General features: G+C 46.7%; 1 protein-coding gene across 4 annotated transcripts; it reads left to right on the forward strand.

Annotated features, from left to right (window-relative positions):
• Window positions 1-4: 4 nt before the first annotated feature.
• LOC121107359 lies at window positions 5-14,026 on the forward strand. 4 transcript variants are annotated; one of them, XM_040651083.2, is made up of 9 exons: window positions 5-4,510; window positions 9,864-9,935; window positions 10,127-10,189; window positions 10,527-10,598; window positions 11,689-11,751; window positions 12,205-12,276; window positions 12,416-12,487; window positions 12,971-13,118; window positions 13,307-14,026. In XM_040651083.2, the coding sequence occupies exons 1-9, from the start codon at window positions 4,390-4,392 to the stop codon at window positions 13,629-13,631; spliced, it is 1,008 nt and encodes a 335-aa protein (XP_040507017.1). In that variant the 5' UTR covers window positions 5-4,389; the 3' UTR covers window positions 13,632-14,026. The 4 variants fall into 4 exon arrangements, with proteins under 4 accessions (XP_040507017.1, XP_040507018.1, XP_040507025.1 ...); XM_040651084.2 differs by lacking the exon at window positions 12,205-12,276; XM_040651091.2 differs by lacking the exon at window positions 12,971-13,118 and having other exon boundaries at window positions 13,307-13,708.
• The last annotated feature ends 8,503 nt before the right edge of the window (window positions 14,027-22,529 follow it).

The raw sequence follows: 22,529 nt of genomic DNA on the forward strand, positions 1-22,529 counted from the left end.
TCTCCTCCCTTCTCAAAGGAGCCACACAGGCAAAACAAAGAAGCAGGAAGGAAAGGAAATAGAAGGAAAAATAATTATCTGTCTTACGAGTAGTGTCTGGTAATTCAATACTAAGAGCTTCCCTTTGGATGAAATGCATCCTTCCTGTACAAGAGAAGACCTAAAACAAGGACAGAGATGATCTCTAGGTCAGAGTTGTTCACTAACCTAATGCACACCGCAGCATTTTGATGGGTACTGTAGCAGATGCTTTATCTACCAGTATCCCCCTGCAAGCTTATGGGTCCTTAAAACTGTGTAACAGTGCGCTGAATCTTGCCCCTTCTTGACAGCTTTCCCTGAACTTCTTTCTCTATGCAAGACTATCTCTGAAACACACCACAAAGCGGGTTAACTCCCCAGCCAGATTTCTCTGCCAGCTATTCCACCCACACATGATCAATCCACAGCCAGGCCTCTACCTTTCTTCCTTTACTAGAATGATGGAGAGGAACATGTTCTTTTCCTTCTATAATGTGTACATCTTTTTTAAAACTTAATGTTTTCCATTGTATTGTTGGTTGTTAGTAAATAATAACCAGTGTATTCTCCTATTTGTGCTGGGAATTAAAATGTGAACGTGCGTGATGATGAACCAGGTCCATCAGCCCACCACCTTTCTTCCAAGGAGATCGGAAGGCCGCTCAGGGCTGCAGGCTGCCTAATGACCTCTCTTTTATTTATATTGTCCCTTTAATTCTTTTCATCTGGAAAACAGTTCACATGATAGTAGTCAGCATCATCTGTGTTTTAAAACAAGTGATTATGTTATGTGCAGCGTCTACTGCCAAATTGCAGGTCTCTTTATATAACTAAGTATACTTTCGAAGTTAAATAAATCAGCAATTGGTAATGCAAGTTACCTTTAATAAGGCTGTCTATGGAAAAAATGTTTGAACTTTAACAAACTTTTACTCTCTGTGACATTAGACGCTTTCTCCGGGCCTCCTTCCTTCTTCCTACAAGAATTGGAGGAGCATAAATTATATCTAACAGTAGCACACTCACTTCTACCAAAATGCATGAGCATGTCCAGATCCACATTGGTACCGCTTTGGTTTGCTTCTCTTCAGTGGACTTGAAACAAGTGTGGGGTGGCTTAGAAAGAAACGTAGGAAGCCAAAACCTTTGGTTTCAGTCACAGCAGTCTCCGTTCACCACCTATTGTAACCAATCACTTCCATCCTTCTCTTTTCCATTTACCTCCAACTATGCAATTCACTGTCCCTTCTTGTCTGGACATTCAACAGCTATAATTTACTGACCTTCAGGGCTGCCATCCTGCTTGAATTACTTGGAAATCCCCAGCTGGCTTGAAAATCCCCCAAGTGAGGGAAGAGAACCCCTGCAGATTATTCTGCTCCAGAGTTTGAGGCCAGTAAACTTTATAATCCAATGGCAAAGTACTGGAAAGGTGTAAATCACTGCACTGGAGCATTTCTACTGCTGGAGCTCTTCAAGAATAGGAGAAACAAACACTTCTCAGGAATAGTTTGAGTATCCTAGATCCTGTTTTAGTGCACAGGATGACATTCCATCATCTGCTGCACTTCCATGATTCCTTTGGAGCATGTGAACACAGAGCACTGCGATAAACCAAGACTGGGGCTGAGCCAGTATGGCAATGTATGTATTTCAGAGGGTTTCAAAGAGAGGAAGAAAAGCAGTCCAGTTTTCGTTAGGCAGACTGTTTAAAAAAAAAAAAGGGGATACCAGTTTCCAAAGGACAGCCCAGATGGAGGCATCTGCAAAGAACAGAGGTAGTCTACGTTGCAGAAAACTACTTTCTCTTTTTTGCTCAATTATGCATTCCAGCTAGAGAGACATATGGAAGGTGTGGTCAGGATTTATTTGCCATTTTTAAGGCAAAAGCGTGTTCTGAGATTTTCTGCATGCTCTTCTAAAACATTGCCTTGTAAAATAATGGATTTCTACAAACACAGACCAAAGGTGTTTCAGGATCAGTCTTCACTGTTGGTGCGACTGATCCTACATTTCCTCTTGATAAAGCTCAGATATGTTAGATTTATATGACTTCTACCTTTCACCTTTTTTTGACTCCCCAAATTTGCAATTTGCAGAATCTCTGTTCTGATTCTATACAATTACATAGTCTCTAGTTTTAATTTTCCACGGGATTCAGTGACAAGATATTTGTAAATTAATCCCACCACTGAGTCAAGATCAGAAATTACGTTCCTACTGTTTCTAGTAGTCATTTCTATTAGGCTATAAGCTCTCTGTGGGATGGACTATCCAGTATTATTCCGATAGCACCCTACACACCTCTTACCAAAGACCTGTTAATGTGCAAAAAAAACCTTGTTAGAGAAAGTATCTTTGGAGAGGGAGGGGGGAAAGGAGGGAGGAAAGGAGGGAAATAGGGAGGAAGGAAAGGAGAAAGCACTCACTTAAAGCACAATTTATCAGAAATTTTAGAAGAACGGGACATGTGCATACACAATTCTTACCAACAGTAGAGGAGAGCTGGTAGGGACCATTTGTACAAACTTACAAGTCCCTTTGAAGGCAGCCCTTGGCTGAGGCAGCCAGTCAGCATCATGTCAGTGTTCTTTCTCTGCGTGTGCATGTCTCTGAGATACCACCTACTCAGCATTGCTACAGGCTGAGCCTGCAAAAGGGAAAGCAGCAGCCATGTCCCCCAGCCTGGGCTGAGACCCCGGGTCTCTGGGCATCAGGCCGAGTATAAGCAGTCAGGCGGCAGCGGTTCTGAGCCTAGGCAGCTGGAGGAGGTGGCCATGCCTTTAGCTCATGTCAAATTATCATCAAACTCCTGCCTCCAAACTTCAGGGTCTCCGGTGTTAACAGGTCAGCCTAAAACAGACCATGCCCTTGCCTAGATGGGACTGTCTGTCTGAAGGCTCCTGGGCTGCAGGGAGACTGGCCCTGAGCCACTGCCCCAGCCCTGCCAGGGCTGCCCCACCATATCTGGGAGACTGCTCAGGCTCCAACACAAGTGAACAGGCAACCCCAACATTTATTGTGGTGTCATACATATGATGCAGGCCAGACCAGCACTGAACCACATCGTATTTCAGTACTACGTTATTGCATGCAGATTATACCAATAGCAGCAAATAGTGTCCTGAAGCAGCAAAGTATCTGCTGTGTAGGGCAGCTGGTGCTGACAATCCCACCCCAGACTCAACTAATTTAGATCAAAACCAGGCTACAATCTAGATACAACTCTTAATGCACTTTGCCCAAGTTTTCCAATGGAGGGAGAAGTGCACTGTTTGGACCCAGAAGGTAAACTTCTCACGGACATAAAGTCCCCGTGTCAAAGCCCAGGATTGCTATGGACTGCAGCAGCAGCACCAGTATTTTCCTGTCAGGGCATTCTGTTCTCTTTTCCATTCGATCTAAACATGAGACCCTCAAATGCTTTTGCCAGCACAGCAGTTTGCTCAGAATGAACTGCAGCTTAGCAAAGCAAGACACAACAGAGACCTGGATGCTAGGGTGGAGACTGGAATTCGTTGCAGTAGAAAACACTACAGTATAAACAAAAATACAGCCTTGACTTAGAAAGCCATAACACACAAACCAGCCTATATTAGTAGAGTAATCACGCCTGGTCTGCATTTTAAATACAGAAGCAACACCTAGGCTGCAGTTTAAATCAGAACTCATAACCCATATTCAAAAAATAACAACAACAAACTCCAAACCTTAAGGGTCCCCGACTGAGGTCAGACCAGAAAATGTTTCATTTGCAGTTCTTCGCTGTCCTCTAAAGGCTGTTTCAGGAATTGCAGCCCTGGATTTTGAGCAACAAATCTTTGCTTGCTCAGTGCTCAGGACAGCCCAAAGCACAGCCCAGCACACCAAAAGAAAGTAGAAGGTTTATACCAGGCTTCCGCTGGAACTCTGCAGTCAGCTAAAAGACTTCGGTCTAACCAGAGAAAGTGAGACAGTGTTGGTGAGGTTTATGCTGTACAGGAAACATAGCTGCATCTGTCAGGGGATGGGATGGGTGGGATTTCTGCTGTTTTGCATCCTGATACAGTCCAGTCTGTGGTGCGGCTTGAGATTCCTTCAATGTGTATAATTGAGTATGAAGACAGTAGTGCATATCCAGACCAACTTTTCAGGAATAGCTAAAACAACGGACTTTGTTTGGAAGTTACTCCTTAATAAGGTGCTCAAGAAGTTCCTCAGAGCTCAGAAAGGTCAAGCAGGTTTTTCTTGCGTCATCAGAGGTGCTTTGTGAGGTCACAGTGGGCCCCGTGAGGACATTCAGGAACCCCATATACGTCATGCCAGGAGGTGCCACTTGTGCCTCAAGCCTGCAAGGAGGGTGCTTGCTGGTTGTGGACAAGAGGTAGCATGGGGCAACTACGGGAGACAGCTGCTCCCAGCTGTTGCTTTTTGTTCTTCCTTCTCCTCTTCCTGGTGGCTCCGTGTCATGGGCAACCCCAGGATGTCGCGTGGGGAGCACTGAGTCCAGGTAGGCTGGGCATTGAGGGAAGCACTGGGGAAACAAACCCTTGAAGCTGCCTGGAAAGCAGCCTTGGGTGATGGGTCCACCGGGGAAACAACCAGGCTCTTACATCAGCTCTGTTCCCTGTGATGTGATGGCTCTCCACCTTCACCAGACATCCCACCTTGGAGCACACAGGGACATCCTAGAGGGGAGAGCTCCTCTGATTCCAACTCCGGGCACTGCAGTTTTCTACTGTCCTACTGCAGCGCTTCCCTGATGAATACCCAACCTCCCAACCATGTCTTCAGCCCAGGGTCCCCAGCAGCTGAGGGGGTGGTGCTGGGTCAGCTGTTCACTGACCGATGGGCTCTGCACCATGAGCAGTACGAAGGCACTCTTTTCATACAATCACAGAGTTATAGAATGGCCTGGGTTGAAAAGGACCACAACAATCATTGAGTTTCAACCCCCCTGCTACGTGTAGGGTTGCCAGCCACTAGACCAGGCTGCCCAGAGCCACATCCAGCTTGGTTTTGAATGCATTCAGGGACGGGGCATCCACAACCTCCTTGGGCAACCTGTTCCCGTGTGTCACCACCCTCTGTGTGAAAAACGTCCTCCTAATATCCAGTCTGCACCTCTCCTGTCTTAGTTTAAAACCAGTCCCCCTTGTCCTATCACTATCCATCCTTGTAAACAGCCGTTTCCCCTTCTGTTTATACGCTCCCTTCAAATACTGGAAGGCCACAATTAGGTCTCCCCGGATCCTTCTCTTCTCCAAGCTAAACAAGCCCATTTCTTTCAACCTTTCCTCATAGGAAAGGTGCTCCAGCCCTCTGATATCTTAGTGGCCCTCCACTGGACCCACTCCAAGAGCTCCACGTCCTTCCTGTACTGGGGACCCCAGGTCTGGACGCAGTACTCCAGATGGGGCCTCACAAGAGCTGAGTAGAGGACAATCACCTCCCTTTCCCTGCTGGCCACCCTTTTTTTTTTAATGCAACTCAGAACAGAGTTGGCCTTCTTGGCTGCAAGAGCACACTGCTGGCTCATGCCCAGCTTCTTGTCCACCAGGACCCCTACGTCCTTCTCTGCAGGGCTCTCTGCTCTCAAGGAGATCTTCCCCCAGTTTGTATAAATGCCTGGAATTGCCTAGTTCCCTGGGTCTTTTGTTCTCAGCTGCTCGCCATGTGATTTTTGCTGCTCTGGGGAATGTCACAGGCTCCCCAGTAAGCAAGTGCAGTCTGTCTGTCCAGCATGTCCTTGAGCCCTGGTGCCTGTTGTTGTCCTGGGATAGCATCTGGGGAGCTGCCAGGTCCCAGCCACAGCTCAAGCAGGCTTCTCTGAAGGTTGAAAGAATCCGAAACCAGCCATTATTTCTTTTTTGTGCTGGATGCATGGGTGTAGTGCTCCACCTATCATGCATGCCTTGCACAGAAGCTTATATACATTACTTGTGTCACACATGCAGAGGTTTTCCCAGAGGTCTGTTAGATATTCAATAACCAATTCCAAGCCAGAAACCCCTTGCTATTGCTGTTGCTAGCTCTTGCTATTCGGAAATGTACATTACTTTTCCATCGTTGACAGCCAAAGGTACTTTATTAATACGAGAATGATGAATCCAGGGTCCTTCTCCTACTAATTTTGCTGCAATGCAGGGGCTCGATAGAACTTGCATGGGTCTTTTCCACCTCACAGAATCACAGAATCAGAGGGTTTGTCAGTGACCTTAAGAGGTCACTGAGTCCAAACCCACTGCAAAAACAGGTACCTTACAATAGGTGGCATGGGCAGGCATCCAGACAGGTCTTGAATATTTCCTTAGGAGAATCTACAACTTCTCTTGCAGTGGTTCAGAAGTCCAGGATTTGACATATGCTCAGTTTCCTGGTTGGAATGGATACACTGGGGAATCTGGACTCAGATTTAAGACCACCTGTTTATTTATCTGTTACAAGACCTTCCTGAGAGCAATTAAATAGTTTCTTATTGGGCTGCGAGGCTTCCCCACCTCATCTGAGGTGCTCTGTGAGGTCATACTGGGAGTGCCCTGTGATCACAGAATCACAGAGTATCAGGGATTGGAAGGGACCTTGAATGATCGTCTAGTCCAATCCCCCTGCTGGAGCAAGAACACATAGATCAGGTCACAGAGCAACTTGTCCAGTTGGGTTTTGAATATCTACAGAGAAGGAGACCCCACAACCTCTCTGGGAAGCCTGTTTCAGTGTTCTGTCACCCTCACTGTGAAGAAGCTTTTTCTTGTATTTACATGGAACCTTCTATGTTCCAGCTTGCACCCGCTGCCCCTTGTCCTATCAATGGATGTCACTGAGAAGAGCCTGGCTCCATCCTCATGACACTCACCCTTGACATATTTGTAAACATTAATGAGGTCACCCCTCAGTCTGCTCCAAGCGAAAGAGACTCAGCTCCGTCAGCCATTCATTGTAAGGGAAATGCCCCACTCCCTTAATCACCTTTGTGGCTCTGTGCTGGACTCTCTCAAGGAGTTCCTTGTCCTTCTTGAACTGAGGGGCCCAGAATGCCCAGACACAGTTTTTCAGATGCGGTCTCACCAGGGCAGAGTAGAGGGGGGGGACAACCTCTCTTGACCTACTAAGCACACCTCTTCTCATACACCCCAGGATGCCATTGGTCTTCTTGGCCACAAGAGCACAGTGCTGGCTCACAATCATCCTGCTGCTCACCAGGATCCCCAGGTCCTTTTCCCTATGCTGCCCTCCAACAAGTCAGTTCCCAACTTATACTGGTACCTGGCGTTGTTCTTGCCCAGATGCAAGGCTCTACGCTCGCCCTTGCTGTATTTCATGACATTTCTCTCTGCCCAACTCTCTAGCCTGTCTAGGTCTTGCTGGATGGCAGCAGAGCCTTCTGGCGTATCAGACACTGCTCGCAGTTATGTGTCATCAGCGGACTTGCTGACGGTGCACTCTATTCCCTCATCCAAGTGGTTGATGAAGGTACTGAATAGTATTGGTTCCAGTATCAATCCTTGAGGGACTCCACTAGATACAGGCCTCCAGCTAGACTCTGTCCCGTTGACCACAGCTCTCTGGCTTCTTTCTTGCAGCCAGTTCACAATCCACCTCACTACTATCCAGACCATACTTCCTCAGTTTAGCTGTGAGGATACTGTGGGTGTCAGGTGCTTTACTGAAATCAAGATAGACCACATCCACTGCTTTACCATTATTTATCCACCTGGTTATATCTTCATAAAAGGCTATCAGGTTGATCAGGCATGACTTCCTCTTGGTGAAGCCATGCTGACTGTCTCTAATGACCCTCTTATCCTTGATATGCCTAGAGACAGCACCAAGGATCAGTTGTTCCATCACCTTTCCAGGGATGGAGGTGAGACTGACCGTTCTATCGTTACTATAGTTAACTAATACCAGGGTCCTCCTTCTTGCCCTTTTTGAAGACTGGAGTGACGTCTGCTTTCCTCCAGTCCTCAGGCACCTCTTCAATTCTTAAACTTAACAAAGGTGATGGAGAGCGGCCTAGCAATGACTTGCGCCAGCTCCCTCAGCACCCGCAGGTGCATCCCATCAGGACCCATGGATTGATGGATGTTTAGATTGCTTAAGTGCTCCTTAACCCAGTCTTCATCACCTGAGGCAAACTCCTCCTCTATCCTGACTTCCAGTGGGGCCTCAGAGGTATGGGGCTCCTCAGGACAGCCTCCAGCAGTACAACAGACACAAGGAAGGCATTCAGTAAGTCTGCCTTCTCTGTATCTTCTGTCATCAGGGTACCCACCTCACTCATCAGTGAGCCTACACTGCCTGTAGTGTTAGTTTTATCTGCAGTGTATTTGAAGAAGCCCTTTCTGTTGTCCTTGACCCCGCTTGCAAGGTTTAACTCTAATGAGGCCCTAGCTTTCCTAGTTGCCTCCCTGCATCCTCCGACAACCGTCTTCTGTTCCTCCCAGGTGTCCAGCCCCTCCCTCCTTCCGTGATCTTTAGACTCTCCTCTTCCACTTGAGCTTGCCCAGCAGTTCCCTGTTTAACCATGCATGTCTCCTGGCTCCCTTTCTTGACTTCCTACCTGTTGGGATGCTCTGATTTTGAGCTTGGAAGAAGCAGTCCTTGAATGCTAACCATCTATCTTGGGCCCCTTTACCTTCAAATACCCTGCCCCACGGGATCTCCCCTAGCAACTGCTTGAAAAGTTCACCCTCCTGAAGTCCAGGGCTGGGATTCTGCTTGGTATTCTGTTCTGGCCGCCGGAGATCCTGAGCTCTACCACCTCCTGGTCACTGTGCTCCTCTCCTAGTTGGCTCATCCACCCCTTGCATCAGGAAGTTATCATCAGTGTGCTGGAGGAACCTCCTGGGCTATTGGATGGCTGGCTGGCTCAGCCAGTAGGCCTTCCAGCAAATATCAGGGTAGTTAAAATCCCCTACAATAACCAGGGCCGGTAATTGCGAGGCTGCTATCAGCTGTCTGTAGAAGACCTCATCAGCTTCCTCGTCCTAATCTGGTGACCTGTAATAGTCACCCACAACAGGATCACCCATGCCAGCAGCTTCCTTCCCACCTGTCTGGAAGATCAGTAGCAGGTAGTAGTCTGTCAAGTGCAGCAGGTTGGGAGCGTCCCGGTGATCTCCCTGCTCCGGGCTTCAGGTAGACTGCAGACTTAGGGTCAGCCCTGCATACTGGGCCCTCTGTTCCTCTCAGAAGGGAATCACCTACTACAGTTACCCTTCTTCCTTTCTTATTGGAGGAGTCTTGAGGCATGGTGTCAACTGCCTCTTTCTATCTGGCCTCATAGATGGGCCTTCCACCACATCCTCACCTACCTCTCTCTCAAGATCCAGGGCCTCAAACCTACTATGGAGGGGTGCCTGGGGAAGGGAGGTAGGTAGGGAGGGGGGTTGCCTGCAGTGCTGAACTAGGACTCACTTCCAACCCTCCTCGTCTTTTTGATCCCCTACCTCAGCCTGACAGGGACGGGGTATGGGCTTTACCACGCTCTGGGGGGCATCCCCCCTGGTGCCCTTCCCTCCAGCACACCAGGGAGTTACTCCACCCATCAGTCTCCTGCTCACATGCTCTGATGCTCCTTAGCCTCTCCACCTGTCGAAGGCTCTCCAGTAAGCAAGCGCAGGCTGTCTGTCCTGAAGGCAGGCTGAGTGCTGCGGGCTGTTTCCTCAGGGCAGCATCTGGGGAGCTGCCATGTCCCAGCCCACAGCTGAAGCAGGCTGGTGCACACATTGAGAGAATCTGCACCCATGTGTGGCTTCTGCCTGTGGATCACACAACCCATCTCCGGGCACTGCGGATCCCTTATGAAGAAGCATATGGCACAGGTATTGAAAGCTTCTCTGCCTTGTTGTCCATTCCAGATGATCGTGTTGGTGACCTGTATGCAGCATATCCCATGGAAGGTGTTCTGGAACGTGGCAAGGATCCCAGAGGTATGTTTTTCCTTGGAGATGTGTCAGATTCCCAGCCATGGCTCACCCAGGCCTCTGCTCTGGACCTGTCAGAATCTGGACCTACATGTGGTTCTCACAACGCTACGTGATCCCCTGCCAGGTTCTGCAGTCCCCATATCGGGAAGCCTGGCACAATATGGAAAAGAAATCTCTCTTCTGTTTGTTTATAGATCTGCCTGTACGCCACGTATCTGGGCTGCGCCGTTTTCATCAGCCTCAAGCCTACCGCAGGGGTGAGTGGTCCGTCTTTGTTCATTTCACAGTGTCAGTATGTACTTTCAGCCTTGTCTTCCTGTGGAACACACCTTACAATGTTCTTTGCTGGTGCTGGGATGTGGAGAAGAGCAGAGTAGCAACCAGGAGAGCACAGAGATGTGCCCTGGGATTCTTTGCCCTGCACAGCTGCATTTGACAGCAGCCCCAGCTGTGTGTCTCTTGAAGTGCTAATGGGAAATGCAGTAGCATTTGGGGCAGAGTTTAGAGCTTCCCGGGGATCCTTTAAACCAACTGATCTGTACAGATTAATTGCAGTGTATGTCTGGAGCTGTTATTTTCTGCCTTTGATTGCAGATGTGGCCTCAGGTGCTGGCTCTGTACCTTCTCAATGGGTTCCTGATTTTGAGCCTTGGAGGAATCGCATGGGTAAGTGGTGTGTCTAGGTTTCCTTTGAAAGGTGCCAGGTTGCATTCATCTTTATTAATGATCTTGATGAGGGGATTTAGTTCACCCTCAGTAACTTTGCAGATGACACTAAATTGAGAGAGAGTGTTGATCTGCCAGAGGATAGAAAAGCACTACAGAGGGACCTGGATAGACTGGATCAACGGGCCAAGGTTAACTGTATGAGTTTCAATAGGGCTAAGTGTCAGGTCCTGCATTTTGGTCACAGCAACCCCAGGCAACCCTACAGGCTTGGGGAGGAGTGGCTGTAGATCTGCCTGATGGAAAGGGACCTTGGTGTACTGATGGACAGTTGGCTGAATGTGAGCCAGCAGTGTGCCCAGGTGGCCAAGAAGGCCAACAACATCCTGGCTTGTATCTGGAATGAACAGGTGAGGAGGACTAGGGAAGTAATTGTGCCCCTGTACTCAGCATTGGTGAGGCCCCACCTTGAGTACTGCATTCAGTTTTGGGCACCAGAATACAGGAAGGACACTGAGGTGATGGAGCAGGTCCAAAGAATGGCAACAAGGCTTGTGTAGGGCTAGGAGAATATGCCTTATGAGGAGCGAGTAAAGGAACTCGGGCTGTTTAGTCTGGTGAAAAGGAGGCTGAGGGGAGACCAAATGGCTCTCTTCTAATATCTGAAAGGTGCTTACAGCGAGAGCGGAGTTGGTCTCTTCTCACTGGTGACAGGTGACAGAACAAGGGAAAATGGCCTCAAGTTGTGTCAGGGGAGGATTAGTTTGGATATCAGGAAAAAACTCCTTACAGAAAGGGTGGTTAAGCACGGGAATAGGCTTTCCAGGGAGGTAGTGGAGTCACCATACCTGGACGTGTTTAGAATCCATTTGGATGTCATACTCAGGAACATAATTTAGGAGTGGTTTGTTAGAGTTAGAGCAGTATGCTTAGGTTGTGGTTGCGCTTGATGATCTTTAAGGTCATTTCCAACAAAGCAATTCTACGATTCTATGAGTTTATGACTATATGATCCCCTGCCAGGCTCTGCAGTCACCTTAACCTAAAAGCCTGGCACAATATGGAAAGGAAATCTCTCTTCTATTTACAGATCTGCCTGTACGCCGCATATCGAGGCTGCGCAGTTTTCATCAGCCTCAAGCCTACCCCAGGGGTGAGTGGTCTGTCTTTGTTCATTTCAGTGTCAGTTTGTACTTTCAGCCTTGTCTTCCTGTGGAACACACCTTACAATGTTCTTTGCTGGTGCTGGGATGTGGAGAAGAGCAGAGTAGCAACCAGGAGAGCACAGAGATGTGCCATGGGATTCTTTGGCCTGCACAGCTGCATTTGACAGCAGCCCCAGCCGTGTGTCTCTTGAAGTGCTGGCGGCAAAGGCAGCAGCATCTAGGGCAGAGTTTAGAGCCTTTTTCCCAGCCAACCTGAAGATGGTTTGTTTTGTGCCAAAATGGTGGCTGCCTCTTCTGGCACCTGGTATCCGTTTGCCACATACTTGTGAGTGGAACAGGGAGACGAGTGTCTGTCAGTAGGAGTGTTTGCTGCCATTCAAGGCTGAACGGATGAACTGCAATGTATGTCAGGAACTGTTAACTTCTGCCTTTGGTTGCAGATGTGGCCTCAGGTACTGGCTCTGCAGCTTCTCAGTGGGTTCCTTATTCTGAGCCTTGGAGGAATCGCATGGGTAAGTGGTGTGTCTAGGTTTCCTCTGAGAGATGCCAGGTGCATCTAGAAGGCCAGCCTGACCCACGTGCAAGTGTTGATGATGAAGAGGGTTATCACCATCTGTAATGCAAATGTTCCTCCTCTGTGTTTACTTACAGCTGTTGCACCTAGGATTCCTTCTTCCCGTTCTCAGATGGATCTTGGTTTTGAGCCTGAAGAGTATCCCAGAGGTATGTTGTCTTTGTCTGTTTACTGGAAGGAATAGAGTTCCTTCTTGAGGGGAGAAAATACTATTGACTGTTGGGGAGAGCTTCTGTGCAAACTGTGTTTACTGCCATTCAGAGCTGAGGAGGTGCATTCAAACATGCAGCAGGAGCTGTTCTGCCCGTAGTGGCAGAGCTGGCCATAGAGGATGGCTGTCAGCTTACCTTGCAGAATCCTGCTTGGAGTCCTTGGAAGTACAGCATGTGCAATGCACGCCTGTTCATTCCCTGAGACACAGCTGGAGGCAGTGATTTCTCAGCCTCTCCCTTGCAAGTGGGCTCTTGCTCAGAAGGACTGTAAGAGATCATCCTCATCCTCTGCTACTAAGACGCGAGAATCAGGGGCAGTAATGGAGTGCATACTATCATCACTCGCACTTCTCCAAGACACTGGGAGACCATCAGTAGTGCAGAACTCATGAGTGTGTTGCACTGTGTTGCGTTCTCCAGGTGCTGGCGGTGTGAGACCTGCAGGGAGCGTGGATCAGAAACGGGGAGAAAATCACCTTGCAGTTGGCGTGCTTGCCATCCTGCTCTCTCTGGTCATTCTGGCTGCTTTGGGTTACCTGGCAAAACAGTTGCTGATTAAGAGAGAAGCGTGAGTTGTTTCTCTGCTAGTCTTTGCTAGATGGCTGCTCCGTGCAGGGAAGCGCTTGCAAGGAGAGCATCCCAGAGCACAGTGAGCTGTGGGCAGCCCTCTGCTGGGATTTCTGTTGAGGGATTTCTTTACCTCTTCAGTCATACACATTGGGACTCATCTGTAAAACCCCTTTCTTTTTATTCCAGAGGAGCAATGCTAGGTGAAACTGGCGGAGACATGAAAAACAAAGATCCAGCTCCGCTAAAAAAACCACAGAACTTAAGGAGAATTACCATAGAAATTCAAGATCTTACTGGGAAGTCAAACCCAAATCTGAAGGGTCTTCCCAGTTCCAAAGTCAATATCAGTCAATCCCCACAGCAATCCTCTCGGCCTGACTTCCGCAGGCAGTCAGAAATCGCTGATGACTCCTGCCCGGATACAAGCAAAAAGACACCAACGTCAGGAAAAGTGGCAAGTACGTGCTGCTGTGGAAGAGTGGTGGAACTGTGTGAACCACAGAACCCCTAGTGGACCAAGAATGTAAAGATCAGCACCGCTGGGAAGCTGTGTATTGCTGAAGAGAACATGCAGTGTCCATGAGAGAAATACATCAGACAAACTAGAAAGGGAGAGTCTCCTAACTGTGCTGCAAGCTCAGCAATGCAGAGCAATAAGAAACGTCCTTACATCACTACATCACTTTGTCTCTCCCTCCCGGAAGCGATGTGGGAAGGACTGGAGTGTTTGGGGAACTGTAGTTCTCCTTTAGCAGCTTTCCCAATTCCATCAGTTCATTGCATGATGTCCACACTTATGGACGACCATGACAGCGTTCACCACCTATTCCGTATCATGACATCATGCCCAAGTTGTACAACGCAGATACATGTATCTATACGATCAATAAACTATAATTAACATTATATACATATATGTGTATATATGCGCACATACACCTAAAACTACTGACTGTTCTCTCCTGTCATCAAGTCTCCTTCAGGTACACACTGAATGTTTTCTTTATTCACACTGTTTCTTCTTTTGCGTTTCCCACCAAGTCCCTGAGCAAAATCAGTCCCACAGGTGGGCTTGCTTTTGCCCGAGGCCAGGATAACCCAAACCATTTTCCCTTGTAAATTCTTCTTATGTTCTGCAGGGACTCCATCCCCTCATACTGCATATAAGAGGGTAGATTGAGCAGGGCCATCTCGACTGGCAGATCCCAGAGTGTTGACAAAGCAGGTGGCTTGTGCTAAACGTGTATCCCAGTGCTTGAATGTTCTGCCAACTATTGCTTACGGTGTAGCTTTTAACACTCATAAGTAGCGTTTGACTTTTCCAGAAGCTGGTGCATTGTAGAGGATATGATATATCCACTCAGTGCCATGCTCTTTGGCCCAGGTGTTTATGTGGGTATTTTTAAAGTGAGTTCCATTATCCGACTCACTTCTTTCTGTGGTGCCACATCACCATAACATTTGCTATTCAAGGATAGCATTTTGGGTGGACATAGGGGCAGAGGATGCATTTCCAGACCTTGGGTGTTTGCGTCCACCACTGTAAGCACACAGCACTTTCCATGGCAGATTTGTGGGAGTGTGACAGACTCCACATCCAGGCCTCCGCGTATTTCTATTTCATCCACTGTCCCCCATATCAAAGAGGCTTCGTGCGCTTGGCTTGCTTCACTGCAGCGCCGGTTTCACATTCGTGGATAACCTGTGCAATAGTGTGTATGGTCAAGCCCACCCCTCTATCCTGAGCCCATCCATATGTTGCACACCTTCCTTGATGGCCTCTGGTGTCATGCGGCCACTGAGCCAGAAATAGCTTTCTGTTATGTTGCTGGTGCAGATCTACGAGAGCACGAGACAGTCGACACATCTTGTGGACAGTTTCACATCTGAAAGCATTTCTTTGGAGCTGTTTGCTTTCAAACAGGATGGCCCAGGAGAGTTTCCTGGCTGAAGACTGGCTGGTGCACCACTACTGAAGATCAGCACCCTCTGACACCAAGACATCACTGTATCAAGAAGTGATTAACTGCTCTGCTGTTGGTAGGAAAATGTCTGCTCCAAGAAGCTTGCTCAACCATCTTTATTTCACAAAGAGACAGAGGAGAGTCTTCAGCTTTCTTTATTCAAATAAAGGTACTGGGGCATATCCCTCTGGGGTTTCTCCAAGTACTGGGGGAGACAAACCCTCTTTTATGTCTGTACCCTGACGCTGGTGAGCCATTCCCCCTCTCCCCATTGGCTGAGGTACTTGGGGTTCGCATTCCTCCTGATTCGCCTATCAGCCGTTCCCCAAATAGGTACACCCCTTCATTTCCTTTGTTTACACATACTTTGTAATCTGAACTCGGAGCTTATTGGTTTGCCAAACTACAACTATCTTTGTATCCTGTGAACTCTATCACTCTCTGTTCTGTCCAGCAAACAAGCTTTACACACAGGTGCTTAGGTAGCATCTCTGTCCAGGTCTGAAGGCTCTTCCCTATACCATGTTCTCAGCACTCATTACTGCTTTCTCTCAGTCCTCACAGCAGTCTTCTCAGTCTGACCTTCATAGGCAGAAAACAATTGGTGAGCTCTCCTGCTCGGTTGCAAGCAAACAGACACTACGTGTGGGAAAAGAGAGGAGAAATGTGTGCTGCTGTGGAAGTACAGAGAAGTGGAGAGGCAAAGGGAAGAGGCCAGACTCTTTTCAGCAGTGCGTGGCGATAGGAAAAGGGGAAATGGCCTCAAACTCAAGCATAGGAAGGGCTGCACAAATGTGCGTAAGAACTTCACGGTAAGGGTGATGGAGCACCGGCACAGGCTGCACAGGGGGGTTGTGGAGTCTCCTTTTCTGGAGATATTCAAGACCCACCTAGATGCCTACCTGTGCAGCCTGGTCTAGGAAGCCTGCCTTGCAGCGGGGTTGGACTAGATGATCTCTAGAGGTCCCTTCCAGCCTCTACAATTCCGTGATTCTGTGATTCTTCATACAGTGCCTCTTCAAGACATAATCTGTGAAAACTGACGTGATTTCCTTGCAAATTAAGCATAGTGCCATGCTACTTGTCAGCACCACACTGGGCCCTCTCAGTGTCCCAGAGTCAGGCTGGGCCGCTCAGTGGGGCAGAACTACCATCCTGGTGATGAGGCAGCGGGGGGCACAAGCTGCAGTGTGAGCTATGCTGGGCTGCCTGCAGTCCACGGGCTGCAGGTTGGACATGCATTAATCACAGAACCACAGGGGTTGGGAGGGACCTCTGGAGATGATCTAGTTCAATCCCCTGCTAAGGCAGGCTCCCTAGAGCAGGTCTCACAGGAATGCATCCAGGTGGGTTTTGAATATCTCCAGAGAAGGAGGCTCCATAACCTCTCTGGGCAGCCTGCTCCAGTGCTCTCAAAGGAAAGAAGTTCATACTCGTGTTGAGATGGGACTTCCCATGTTCCAGATGGTGTCCATTGCCCCTTGTCCTCTTGCTGGGCATCACCAAAAGGAGCCTGAAGAAGAAGAGCCAAAAAGAAGCAATGGGAGGGATGGCCTTAGGCTAAAAGCACTGGACTGGGACTTCTGAAACACCAAATCCACAGGCTAAAATATAAAGCAAACAGAGCCTAAAAGCAAGGAAGATGACACTGGTCAACTGTCTGACAGGCTGTGGAGTGAAGGCGAGAAGCTCATTCCCTGATTAACCCTCCTGAAGAGCCTGTAACTGGCCATCACAGCACTCCAGTCGGAGGACTCTTCACACAAAATCTCAGCTTTGCCAGTGATGCTGTAGCTGTGGAACTGAATCAAAGCTCCTCTTATTAATTCCTCATGCTGTGTGTATGAACATTTCAAATGCACCCAGTGCGTTGTGAAGCAGAGCAAAAGCCCTCACTAACACACTGACCCTCAAGTATTATCAACCATACGTTGCCACTTGTAAGCCTGATTTTATCCGTTTTCCTTTGTTAAACTTGTCAAAATCTCTTTCAGTCAACTTTCTTAACTCATAAGCCAAAGTGCCGTTACCCCCTTTGAGAAAGATGAATTCTTTCAGGCTCCAGCAGATCTGGTCTGGCATAGACTGTCACATAGTAAAAACAAACAAAACAAACAAACAAACAAACAAAAAACCAACAACAAATCTCAGTTAGAAACATCAATCTCTGAGTGGGGTATTAATAAGCTGGATCCACCTGTTTTTGGAAGTGAGGTCAGTGGAACTACAGAAATTGATGAAGGAATGCACAGAGGAAGGGAACAGGAGAATTAATAAGAGCTGTAAAAAATCTGTAATAAAATAGAAGTTATAAAATATATCTTATTAAATCCTTTCTTCATTAAGAAACCAAAGAGGATGAAAGGGACTTGGATGTGTGCTTCTTGCTAGTGGAGGGATAGAGGAGTATCCTAACTGTACCCCTGTTCCTTTAACTTGTGTCTCTGTTCCTTCAACCACTAGACCCAAGGCTCTGAAGTCCCTTTTGATTGCCCTTGGACTTCTCTTTGCTGCTTCATTACCATCAACATGAAAAATCAATAATGGATAATAATCAGAAGGCTGTACCAATCTAGTGAGTTTTCAAGTAATACCTCTTACCTGGGCCCCAGGGGGACAGCAGATTTCCCAATGGACCAGGTCTAGTTGACACACTGGGCCCTCTCTTCCCCCCCAGAAGGGAAACACCTATAACCACCGCCTTTCTTTTCTTGGTGGAGATTGGTTATGATACAGGGGACAAGCTAACTAGCCCTCAGTTGACCCCTCCAAGCTAGATGGACCTTCATCCACACCATCATTTGCCTATTCATCAGGTTCCAGAGCCTCATACCTATTGTGTAAGGGCACCTGGGATGGGAAGGCTGGCAGGGAAGGGATTTGCTGTAAGCGTGCTCTTTTCATTTCTTCTCATTGGCTCAGCTGTTAGCCAGTGACAGCTGCACCAGCACAAGCATGTGGAGTTTGAGAAGTCTCTGAATTTCCTTGAAGAAAAATCTCTCTGATTTTTATTTCTGTTGAATGAATAAATTGTAGCAAATGTTTTGATTCTAATATTGAAAGACAAAGCAAATCCCACTGAAAGTCTTCTAACACCTCATCACCCACACCTGAAAAATGCTCAGCATTGCCGCAACAGCACTAGGTAGAGGTAGACAGTGAACTTTACGACAGTCAGCACTTATCATTAAGCTTGCCTGGAGGTATTATCATAACACTGGGAATTATCAACCCAGACTAAGGCACTTCTTTGTTGATCTTGGTATTCAGGTAAGACTGAATTTTGCCATCACAGCCTCTGTCCTCACATCCTGCCTTCAGCTGTGAGAGCTGGCCTTGCTGCTTCCCTTCAATGCAGGCAGCATTAGAGAGGAGACCTGAGGGATGTTTGCTTCCCCTCCCAGGCTAATGTGAACACTGAACTTTCTGTGCCTTATTTCTTCAGCAAGTGCAGTAACCACTAAGCTATTGTGTATAATAAGGTCAGGCCACCACTTCCTCCTCTTGTGGCCATGTTTTGGAATGAAAATGTGCTGTGCTCAGAGCTGTCATAAGTAGGGGTGATTGGTTTATGAATGTCAAACAGATTTACACTTGAGATAAGGACCAAGACAGCAATTTATCTGTGTTGAGGTATGTACACTGGCAGAACATTAGACACGAGGGAGCTTTAGCCAAGGAGAGCTGAAAACATACAGACTCTGCTATTACTTGGCTGCCTAAATAGTTACATGGAACTAAAGTGAATCACACACTTGGACTGAAATTATTTGTATTTCCGCTGAATCATGCTTTTGGTGACTTTCTATAACTTGTCCTGATGTTTAGTTTTCATGACACTCTCTGGACCTTTACCCAGGAGTTCTGGAAACACACTGTGGGGCTTTTTTTGTGTGTGGGTAAGGAGTGATGCTATTACAGAGAGTTTGGGTAGTCTTCAGGAATTTCCTAACAGTCTGTGCAGAGGCCTTGATCTAAGCTTGCCCCTAGGGAAGTGTTTTGCAAATGAGTGTGTGAACAGTTGAATTTGAGATCTCAATTTTGAGAATTGAGAATTGGTGGGTTTAGTAAAATGCATGAACGCTCCACTGAGTGGGACAGAGTTGGAGCCTTAATTTGGCAGGTGAGGGAGACAGTGCTAACTTCAATGGCAGGTGAAAGTAGATGGGTGCAGAGCCAGAACTCACCACTGCTTCTGCTGGGGACACTCACAACAAGCTATACAGGGCACCTATACCTTTTTTGCTAAGCAGAGGCTCTGTTTGTCTGCAAAGTCGAGGTAAAGCAATACCATAAGTATTTGTGCAGGTCTGACATGATTGAGATTTGTGATCGTGTCCTAAAAGAGAGAAAACAAAAGCAACCAAGTAGAAAGAAATGTGAGCATGCCTAGTCCAATTTAAAAGGAATTGAGAGACTCCAATAAACTAATTTTCATATGTAAACTGAGTAGTTGAGAATGCATGCATAGTACCCCCTTACAAAATAGCCTGGATTACAACAGCTGGTACAATACAGGGAGCTCGAGGTGGGGAATGGAAGGTGACGAAAGATCACAGGCAAACCCATCCAATTGTGCTGAAGAGGAAAATAATCATGAGTAAAATTAAAAAGCAACAAGCAAATCACAGAGATATTTTTGACACAGAAGCAGTCAGCCTGCAAAAAAAGAATAGAACAGAGATGGAAATTTGTACTTGGAGTGGGAAATGGGGTACAGAGGTAAATGGGGCTGACAGATAAGCCTTCTCACCAGGGCACGGGGACCTCACGGTGCCTTTGTCACCAATGCATGGGCCCACGGGTGCAGGAAGAGGCATGGGGACAGGCACAAGGCAGGGGCACTCACCTGCTCTACAGGAGGGGTAAGCAGGAGGGGGACTGTCAATGGAAGTGTGTGTGGGGGCTGAGTTCTGCTCAGTATGTCATAAATGGTATTTAAGAATCTGAAGGCATTATTTACATTTTTCAAGTGTTGGATACTGTGGTCTGTGGTTTCAACTGTCTGTTGAAATTGATCCTGAAAATATAGTTAATTGATGGCTGGTTAATTATATGGCCTTAATAAATCAATACATTGTTTTGTTTCTGACTTCTGTAAAAAAATATGAATTGAACAGTTTTACCTTTAAACATTTTTTATTGTTGTTATTTTGGGGAAAACAGTACTTAAAAGCTGAACTGCTTTTGGCAACATGCTTGTGATATCCTTAATTGAACAGCACTTGCTTTCACAAAACTAGCTGACGCTAAGCAGAACATCCTTTATCTACTCAAGAAGCCCAGTGTATCATTGTTATTTAGATCAGTGTGGGTGCCCTCTCCATTATATTGCTCTAAAACTGCCAACTTGGAAAAAACAAGAGGAGGGCAATCTGCAGTCATGAGGAAGAGTGCTTACTTCATCCTTGAGAGTCTTGAGACCCCCACCCAAAATCACTGATCACGTGCAAGGAGGTAGGACCCTATGTTAATAGGTAGGACCCTTTAGAGAAAGAATGTATACACTTTAATCGTAGGAACTGTCTGTAGAACTGAACATTATAACGTCTCATGCAATTTAGCCTTCCTAGAGTGGTCTGTTGCACAAAAATCAGAGACAGCAGATACTTCAGAACAACTTGGGATGAATAAACTGTGAAAATGACAGTAAGATGCGATGGAAGGATGCAGCATCAGGCTTTAATAAAACGTTAGCCTTCTAAGACTGTGCATGGGTCAAAAATCCAAAGATGTTTATTAATCAGTTACATTCCTGCAGCCTGAAACAGAGACAGAGATGGAGGGAAGCTCTTAGTCTCTTGTCCTATAGAACATGATTTAGAATAAAAATTAAATTGCCTTTAGCAAGGTGCAGAGTCTGATTTTTATCACTGATCACAAAGAACATAAAGGCAAACCATTTATATTAAGCATCAAGCTTAGAATATTAAATCATCCACTGGAAAAACATCTCTCTTCCATCTGATTTTACAAGCCAAGTCACTTCATGCTCACATGGCTGGCAGAAGACTACCTCAACAAGATGAAATAAAAGAAAAGAGAGTGTAAAATGAGGTCAGTAGTGTGTCAGTGATGAGCAGCAGGCATAGCACCAGAAAATGATAGGCTGCCAGCTGTGAGGTTCTTCTAGGCTGCCAGGATCCATCCTTAGCACTTTGGGTTTCCTGATCTGCACTTGTGTAGGTACTCAAAATAGCCCAGTACAAAAAGTGTGAACAATCTAGAAAAGATCCATTTCACAGTAAATGTACATGTGGATAGCCTTAATTCATTTAATATCCAAATCATGCTTCTTGAACAGTTGTTGTTGGGTGTGTTCATTTAGATGTAAATGAATCAGACCCGTAGACAGCTGCATAATTTATGCAAGAAAAAACCAAAATCTTACTTGAATTGATCTTGTGTAGCCTTATTCAATTTCTTCTTAAATAGAAGATTCTTCTTCATATTATCTGTATCTGCATGTGACTTCAGCTACTTTTCATTAATATATCTTGGAAGAAATTCTTCACTCAGAGGTTGGTGAGGCACTGGCACAGGCTGACCAGAGAAACTGTGGGTGCTCCATCCCTGGAGGTGTGCAAGGCTGGGCTGGATGTGGCCCTTGAGATGATGCACAAATTCAAAACATCACCCATACACATGGAGAGTACGTAGACTCAGATATACAAACAGAAGGAAGAGAGAGTTAATGATAAGGGAAGGCTGATCTTTGCTAGAATAGAATCATAGAATCATAGAATCATAGAATCACAGAATCATAGAATCATAGAATCATAGAATCATAGAATCATAGAATCACAGAATCATAGAATGGCCTGGGTTGAAAAGGATCACAATGATCATCGAGTTTCAACCCCCCTGCTATGTGCAGCGTTGCCAACCACTAGACCAGGCTGCCCAGAGCCACATCCAGCCTGGCCTTGAGTGCCTCCAGGGATGAGGCATCCACAACCTCCTTGGGCAACCTGTTCCAGTGTGTCACCAGGTTAACAGATCTACATTCTTCTTCCAGCACTGGGCCTAGGATGAAAGACTGAGTTCTGTGCTGTTCAAAGCTACTAGTTTTGCCTGAGGTTGATGTGGCAACTGCGATCACATTGACGCTCTCTTTCTCAAATAAATGTTGTACTTTGAGAAATGAAACAGAAATGTTTCTCTTCTCTTAGGCAAAACTGGAAGTTCAAGGAAGCAGCATTATTTATTTTTTTTCCCTTGGAAGCAAACGCAATACGTAGAAGACGGCTTAGGCTGACTTCACAGGATTAAAGGACTGCTTCATTGGTGTTGGTGCTCCAGAAGTATTCTCTTTATCATTTGCAGAATATGAAATATTTACATGAAAGTAGAGACGATTTTCACCATGAGTTTGGTCTGTGCTGAGATTGGAATAGATCGAAACTTGCTTCAAAAGCCACCCGGACATGGTTCTGAGCAGCACG

This window comes from Gallus gallus, chromosome 1, assembly GCF_016699485.2.
Source record: "Gallus gallus isolate bGalGal1 chromosome 1, bGalGal1.mat.broiler.GRCg7b, whole genome shotgun sequence".
In the NCBI taxonomy this organism is placed as follows: domain Eukaryota; kingdom Metazoa; phylum Chordata; class Aves; order Galliformes; family Phasianidae; genus Gallus; species Gallus gallus.